Genomic DNA, 8,607 nt, shown 5'->3' on the forward strand with positions numbered 1-8,607 from the left:
CAATTTTAGGTAGGTGCAAAAAGCCAAATATAATAAGTGATCATTCAATGACCATGTTAGGATCATATTGGCCATCGATATGATAAGTATAAACATGCAAAACCATCTAACCAAGCAGTCCATCATCAATGTCTACATGTTTTGAGCTTGCCATCTCAACAAAGAAATAGATAAATATAGAAAAGAGAGAGAGAGAGAGAGAGAGAGAGAGAGAGAGAGAGAGAGAGAGAGAGAGATGTGTGTGTGTGTGTGTGTGTGTGTGTGCAATGGTGAGATTAAGGAATACACATTGAAAAGAGCAAACTATTATGTCAACAAAAACTAGAATGCTAGAACAAGTACAAGAATGAGAAGATAGGGATGAGAGAGAGAGAGAGAGAGAAGATAGAAGAAATTATGTTACCCATCAAATGCTTGTACAACAAAAGATCTTTATTATAGCTACACAATTAGTGTGAGATCAAGATGTTGATGTAGTAACAACTAGTGTGGCAAAGCCAAGACCTATGACAAAAAGAATACAAGGCCACTTGGAAGAATGAATGGCCATCCCATCATGAGATTTGTTTTCTAGAGAAAGATTTGAGTGTTGATATAGTAAGGTAACTTGCCTCATTACACCACCATTAGAGTACAAAGTAGGGTGCCATAAAGGTGATACTACTACACCATGCTATAAAGATTTAGATATGGATCCAATGTCCAAAGATCAACAATGTCAATTGATTTGAATGTCTTTATTTTGGAGAAGCTCTTTGAACCATAATATAGAGAATTTAGGGTACATCTCCAATCTATTGAGATCTACAAAGTATGTGCCCAAATTCATTGTCAATCCCCATTTTTGCTCAAAGTTTTCAAGAAGAGGCCAAGCAAAGAACCCTTGCACATTAATGCCTTCCCTAAAAATTCACAAATAACAACAAGACATCATTTCACCTTGAGGTTGTGTTAATAAAGGTTTCATGATCATATTTGAACCTTTTGAAGAGATAACAATAAAAAATGGTTCATGAGGTGTACGATTAAAGTATGAAGTCTTACTTGATTGCTAATGACAAGTTGGAGAGGTGGTCTTCATAAAAATCAATTTGTAGAGTGTCTTGCAATGCTTCATTCAAAGAAAGTGCCACATTCTTTGCTCCTTCATGAAGACCTAAGAAAACACAAAATATGTTTATGTAAATAATATCTACACAGTCGTAATGGAATGTTATCAATCAAATACTAGCTATCATATTTGTTGTAGTTACCATTCTCTGTAATGTATATGGGTAGAAGCATTGAGTATCTTGTTTTGATAAATGTCAACAGATCATATATGCCACGAGGATATATGTACAATCCATTTGGTGCCACCTATTACATGAGCAAGATGTTGCTTCTCATCAATTAACAATTGTCATTTTTTAATAAACCTCTCATGTATCCTAACTTTACGTAAATGCAAAAAATATCCATCATTGCATTCATCTATAACAAGGGTTTATTACAAGCAAATAGTTATATGTAAACATTGAAGGAAATGTATCACATAGTAAAATATGTCTATCATCAATATGGAAATATAGAGGATAGTTACATATGAAAGTCTTTTGATTTTGCATCGTGGGTGTATTCTTTTTTAAAAAAAGGATTTATAGATTTACTTGGATAATTTCTAATGCATTGTGCATGCATGTGTGCGTGTGTGCAAGGGGGTTTGTATGTGTAGAAATTTATTGTATTTTAGAAAATAGTAGATACAAACCTGTGGCCTTATGGGAATCCCATTAATTTCACCTGCAAGAAAAATAAAATGAAAAATTTAAGCATGAAACAAGGAAAATTGGCATTATGGAAAAATGTATTTCATTCAACATTTTGGATTTTTCATCATTTTAGGAATAGAAGAAATCCATTCACATTGAGATCAAATTGTTAAAGAGTGGACAAGGTTTGATAATTGTCTTGATATTGTTTCAACTATGAATAATGCAAACTATTTTTGCATCTCAAATGACACCCCATTTTTTATTTTCCTTAACTCTCATAAATTGATTGGTTATCCATTGTCAATTTTTTGTGAGACATAAGTTCTCATAGTATTTTCCATACCCATATATCAAAATTTTAAAGTAAAAATTTGATTTGAGTTACTAAATAAGGAAAAGATCATGATGATTATCAATGTAAAAAAAAAAGATGTTTTCACACACACTCACTCACTCACTCACTCACGCACATGCATGTGTGTGTGTCTCAAACAACAACCAATGATATCATATGTTTGCCAACGTTGTTGTTACATACTTTGACTTGGAATGTAAAAGAGATTGACTTGTGCTCTTTTAATAATATTACATTAAGAAGGACTAGTCTTGTAATACTTTAGATTAGTGAATACAAGGTTTTGTATTCTTCCATCTACCCATGTTTTGCGAATGATATAGAGTATATAGTAAAAATAAATTTTGAAAATTGAATTGGTGTGCTAAATGTTTTTGCATAATTGTTAAGCTAAACAATGTATCATTGAATTGTGAATGAATTATCCTTCTCAAATAGAGTATATAATGGTAGAGGCACTTTTAAGGAAATTTTTCTTCATCATAATGACACCACTAAGCTTTGTGGATAAGGGGATTTCTAAAATAGTGCCAATGAATCTACTGCAGTATATGTTTGATTCCATATTTCACTACAAAAAATCTAACTCCTTGATATGTGATTGATGAGATAATTGAGGTTCTACAATAATTTAGTCAAAGAAAAGATTGGGCCTCAGAAGAGGTTATATTAGGCCTTGTGATAATGTCATCCATAGAATCATATAATGCTTGGTAAGAGAATATAGCTTTTATAATACTAATGCAAGCATTATTTTGAGCATAAAAGAAATGTACATTTAGAGATTCCAATGTGTTCAACAATTTTATTCTATCTTACCTTTCATTATTTGCCTTTAGGTATCACTATGGAACAAATAAAGGCAATGTAATAAGAAAAACTCACAATATCATTACATGCTTCAAATCACATTCAGAATGTCATGGAACAAAGTGTCCCTACTCTTGAATCCACATTTGGAAGTTCCTAAAATGCCAAACTATTGCTATATGAGTTGGAATCTTCATAAACATGATGTCACAATGTTATAAACTAGATAGTAAGGTTAGTTATCATGAGAGGAAGATGGGATCATAACTAGGATTTGTCTAGTCAATTATATATGCCTAAAACTTGACTCTTACAACTTTCCTCCTATTTGCTAATGCAATTTGATTTTTTATAATTGTTTCTAGAAGGAAAGTTTAGTCAAAGTGGTCATCTCAATCCTACAATATTCGGTGAAGTATGATCTCTAAAAATTACTAAGTACAATGGTCAAATCTTGAACTAAGTAAATCTTTTCTCTAAGGCAAGATGGAAGAATCTGACTTGGATATTAAGCTTAATGACATCCAACCAGTTTGTCAAAGTCTTTTACATTTCAACTACAAGCCATGTTTTTGTACTAAAAAGCCAAGGTTGTTAAGCTGCTACATGATGGGAGAGAAGAATCGAATAATCTATAAAACTTTACAAGTTGCAACCATGGACAATGCCAATTCAATCAATAATAATTATGTAATTCTCATCATGTGGAGAACTCTTTGTTCTAAGTTCATAAATAGATAAGAATCCATGACTATGTCAAATAAAAACAAGGATAATAAATAATATGTTCCATAAAGTTCCTCAATATTGCCTTTCCTAAATGGGTGAAATTAAGCTATGATATATCCCTTTAGTATGCTCTTTGGCATGGGCATTGAAATTTATTGTACTCTTTAATTGCTAAAGGGATATGTTGAAACTAGTAGTAGAGAATTTTGGAACTTTGTAAGTACCTTTGGATCTTATAGCATGGACATTGACTAAAAAGTGCATGTGGCTAATGGAGAGAAAGTGTGTTTAGAAATGAAAGAGAACTAATCTGTTGCAATGTTTGTGCCAATAGTACCTAGACTAGTAGCATTTTTTAACCCAAATAAATTCAAGCATTTAGTATGATGTCCCATATGAATATTCTATGGATCATATCTGGATCATACCCTTTTCTTAACTTTTACACTTGCATTTAAAAATCACATTTTTTCAATATTAATAAGACAATCTTGGAAGTACACAATGTCTTTGTTGCATATCCCTAAACTAGCAAAGTTGCTAACCAATGAGAATAAAAATAAGGGCACAAGTGGGTGCACATGAGGACTACCCATTGCTTTGAATTTTACCTTGTGATGGGATTTTGCTGAGACCTTTGAAATCACCATAAAACAAGAGAGGAAAAACATACACAAAATTATAAGTTGTTAGGAAAGAAAGGGAGGAGGCATCCTACACATAACACCACATGCGCACATCCTTCTTCTAGGATGTAAGAGAAAGGTTGGTAAAGATTAAATTCATCTAGCAATTCTTTTGAAAGATGAGAACTATAGATGTCAATATGTCTTGGACACCTTAAAGAAGAGTGGCACACTTTATATGTTTATCATCAAGAGAATCCTCTTTGGAGCCTCTTTCCCACTAGGTTAATTAACCATACAGACAAGTCACTTGTCAAACTTTAACCAAGGGATGCTTTTGTGGAAGGAGATTTGGATTATGAAAACCTCTCTATACGAGAAGAAACATTTTCCATTAGATTCTAATATGATCTAGAAAAGAAGAGTTGTGAAGATTTGGCATGCCACTCCCTCCCCTAGGCTCCATACCTTTTTGTGGAGGCTATTGATGAATAAGATTCCTATTAAGATGGAGCAATCATGTCTCTCCAATGTGTCCTCTTTTCAATTGCAAGGAAGAAGATGATGCATCTATTTTGGGCTTGCCTTGAGGTTAGACCTACAATGCCTAAGCTACTCAAGATCATGTAGTCAACTAGTTGGTCACATAGATTTTTCTTTTAGACATGTTAAATCTATTAGGGGCTCATGGAGGGCTCAATGAGGAGGAGATAAATGTTTGGTATATCCTATGGGAATTCTTTTTGTGTGCGATATTTGGAATGTTAGAATTAAATACTCTTTGGCAAGTGGTTTTGGTCTTCTTATTATGGCAATGCTCCCAAGAAGTGTGGATTTAGCCGAAGACGAAACACGTTAAGGGAAACACTTATAGAGCAACTACTAAGATGTTTAGGAGAGCTATGTAGGTGATCCTAGATATATGTCTTTTTGTTTCATGACTTTTTGGTTGCATGGCTTTTTCCTTAGCGATAATGTATGATGACTAATACATATTCATACATGACATTTTTAAAAATATACAAAATGAATTAAAAATTTGCAAATTCTCAACATGAGAAAACCATTTTCAAGAAATTTCAATATCCCTAATTTATCCAAAGCAATATTAAGCATGAAATGATCTAGCCAGAACTTCAACCATTATAATACCTATTAGCATTCTCCTTACAATAGATGTTAGCAAAGTTGGCAATAATTTAGTGCCCAAGTAGTAACACATTTGTACCATAACTTTGATTCTTGACATAGTGGACTAATACTGTCTATAGAGATATCAAGGGGTTCAATATATGTAAATCCTTACTATCACATGCATTCATCACCTAATTTGAAAGCCCCTTATATGTGAATTTATCACACATAAAACAAACCCTTTTCCTATTCAATTTGTGAATATCCCCATTAAAAGATGCCCTTTTGTGTTTAATCAATATCCAAAAAAAAGGATTTTAGAAATCCCTTCTATTGAATCCTTGTGAGAGACTTGCATATTTATGAGTGAAACCTAGAGATATATATGTTAGTGAAATGTTAATTTTGGGAAGATTTTGATGAGTAATATAATTGCATTTCTATATTCCATGAATTTTTCTTTGATAAGATTGAGAGAAAAAGAAAAGGATCATTGTGTACCTATTGAAGCAGTCATAGAATCTTGATAGAAGCTCGTGTGTTGAGGGTTTTGCAAAGTTGAGATGGCACCTACATAGTTTGTCGTGTAATAGTTTATGCCAAGAAAATCAATTGATTGATGAAGCTTTTCCTTTTCTTCTTTCGTAAATTTGGGTAGTCGATCACCCACAAGATTTTTCATTACCTTAGGGTAATCCCCATACAAAAGGGGATTTAAGAACCTAAGAATTAAAAGAAACAATAATTCTCTATTAATTTTCCATATCTAGATATGTGCAAGATATAACTATTAGATTTGGAAAGCCAAAACTTACCACCCAATCGTAAAGTCTAACAATCTTGGCACAGCTTTTTGATCTTTTGTAGAATTTGTCACCGGAATGTACCAAGGGGAATACAGGGTTATAGAAATATTTCCTTTTTGATAACTCTACAATCACAAAAGCACTAATTTTTAGTATATCAACTCATTGCACTACCTCCTTGTGCATATTCACTATCTTTTCCCACTACATGGGAATTGTGTGTATCCAATATTTTTGCGACCTCTATAAAATAATGGTTGTATTCCATTCAAGAATTATATTTTTAAATTGGATTGATTCAAGTGTAAGACCTTATACTTGGATCGATAAATCTCAACCGCAGCTGCATGTGAACATAAAATGTTGTGTGCAACAACATATGGTTCTATCATAGAGTTTCCTTTTGTGCAAGTCCGCACCCACTTAGAGCATCTTCTAGGTGGAAACACCCCCATGTTATAGCCAAATAGGATGAAGGTAGTGGGATCATTGAACGTTATCCAATATTTGACACGATCTCCAAAGTGTTTAAAACATGTATCAACATAGTTGGCATAATCTTGCCTATAGAATACAAGAAGAAAATGTAAGACACACCTTTTACTCTGCCAATCCATTAATTGCAATTTGTAATGTATGACATATTAGTGATTTGCATCCTAGATGGTAGGTCATCAAAGGCTAGATGCTATAATATTTTCTACTTTACTAAATGCAACTCCTAAATGGTTAAGAAGGTGGCAACTTTGGAAAAGTAGTTATCTTACACAATATAAGGACTAAGCCAACCATCATACTCATCCTCAAGCTTTTGTGGAACATCCCAATGGTGTAAAGTTACAAAAGGTACAATACCTGATCATGGACTTCATTAGACTACATTATATAGTCAATTAGACAAAAGCTAAACATCAAAAACTATGGCAGAGAGTTTTCCATAACATAACATGCTAATCAATCAAGAAAATGGGAAAGTAAGGTACCTTTCTCAAGGAGGCCATCTATAAGGTGGTTGTAATATTCTATTCCAAGCTCATTGATTTCTCCTCGCCCATCTGTACATGATATGCCAATCCAATACATGTGAGAGGCGTCCCCCTTCATTAGGTTCACACATGAAAGAATAAAACTTTAGAGTCTTTTCATGAAATACTATAAGTACAAGAAGGATGATCTCTAAATATTATCCTAGTCATCCATATAGGTGACATGAAAAAATTAAATCTACTCCTTGTGTGTGTGTGTGTGTGTGTGTGTGTGTGTGTGTGTGTGTGTGTGTGTGTGTGTGTGTGTGTGTGTGTGTGTGTGTGTGTGTGTGTGTGTGTGTGTGTGTGTGTGTGTGTGTGTGTGTGTGTGTGTGTGTGTGTGTGTGTGTGTGTGTGTGTGTGTGTGTGTGTGTGTGTGTGTGTGTGTGTGTGTGTGTGTGTGTGTGTGTGTGTGCGTGTGTGCGTGTGTGCGTGTGTGCGTGTGTGCGTGTGTGCGTGTGTGCGTGTGTGCGTGTGTGCGTGCGTGTGTGCGTGTGTGCATGTGTGCGTGTGTGCGCGCGTGCGTGCGTGTGTGTGTGTATGTATATACATATATATATATATATATAAGTTGGCAAAAATGTGTTTTAAACACTTGGGGACCAAAGTTTTTCTTTCTTCTCTTTGTGTTCTTCACCTTTTCCTTTAATATTTGGTTCTCTTTCTTCTTCTCCTCCTCCTCAAAGATTTCTCAAGGGAGTGTCATCTAGGTTCTCCTCATCCCCTCCCTTCCCTCCCCCCCTCCCACCCCCCCCCCCCCCCTTCAACCTTCCCTCCCCTAGCTTGCTTGCTCACTCCACTCCCCTCTCTTCCTCCCTCCCTACATTGCTTTCTAGTATTTATCTTCCTCTCCCTATATCTTCTGCATAAAACATTTGAGAGTTTTGGGGAAGCGGATAGTTTCTCATTCTATTTGCAAATTGCAAGGGATATGAAATTATTGGATATTTTTCTAAGATATATGTTCCACAAATAGTTGGTATTTTTTGTGCTTCAAAAGTAGGCACTTACTAGTCTAAAAAGTAAAGACATATGGTTTTTAGAAAGGGTATGATACACACAACATATAGCACACAAAGCTCACTTAAAGTGTTAGGTCACTAGAAATCTAGCAAATACTACCTATGGACCTATTCTTAAAGAAGTGATGGAGATGTATCTATGTATGTATATGTTTATTATGTATGTGATTGGTTGTGTACAGGACTGGGTGTGTGTGTATGTTTGCATGTGCACAATGAGGGAGCATTAAAGTCATGCCAAATGTAGGCACTTACTAGTCTAGAAAGTAAATATGAATGTTTTCTAAAAATGGTATGACACACATAAAGCTCACTTCAAAGGTTAGATTTGAGGAAATCTAGCAAA

The 8,607-nt window shown here is 34.3% G+C and overlaps 1 protein-coding gene across 1 annotated transcript in view; it reads right to left on the bottom strand.

Annotated features, from left to right (window-relative positions):
- Positions 1–417: 417 nt before the first annotated feature.
- LOC148029807 (beta-glucosidase 13-like) overlaps positions 418–8,607 on the bottom strand; it is a 13,316-nt gene continuing 5,126 nt past the window's right edge. Inside the window, exons 6-14 of the mRNA XM_087686114.1 lie at positions 7,198–7,269; positions 6,982–7,069; positions 6,526–6,778; positions 6,224–6,339; positions 5,910–6,130; positions 1,751–1,782; positions 1,254–1,359; positions 1,045–1,156; positions 418–902 (exon numbers count right to left, since the gene is read on the bottom strand). Of these exons, the coding sequence (XP_087542240.1) occupies positions 719–902; positions 1,045–1,156; positions 1,254–1,359; positions 1,751–1,782; positions 5,910–6,130; positions 6,224–6,339; positions 6,526–6,778; positions 6,982–7,069; positions 7,198–7,269 (1,184 nt within the window). The 3' untranslated portion in view covers positions 418–718. The remainder of the gene's footprint in view (positions 903–1,044; positions 1,157–1,253; positions 1,360–1,750; positions 1,783–5,909; positions 6,131–6,223; positions 6,340–6,525; positions 6,779–6,981; positions 7,070–7,197; positions 7,270–8,607) is intronic.

The sequence above is a fragment of the Lygodium microphyllum genome, chromosome 10, assembly GCF_053477565.2.
Source record: "Lygodium microphyllum isolate KBCC chromosome 10, Lygodium_microphyllum_v1.1.10, whole genome shotgun sequence".
Classification (NCBI taxonomy): Eukaryota; Viridiplantae; Streptophyta; class Polypodiopsida; order Schizaeales; family Lygodiaceae; genus Lygodium; species Lygodium microphyllum.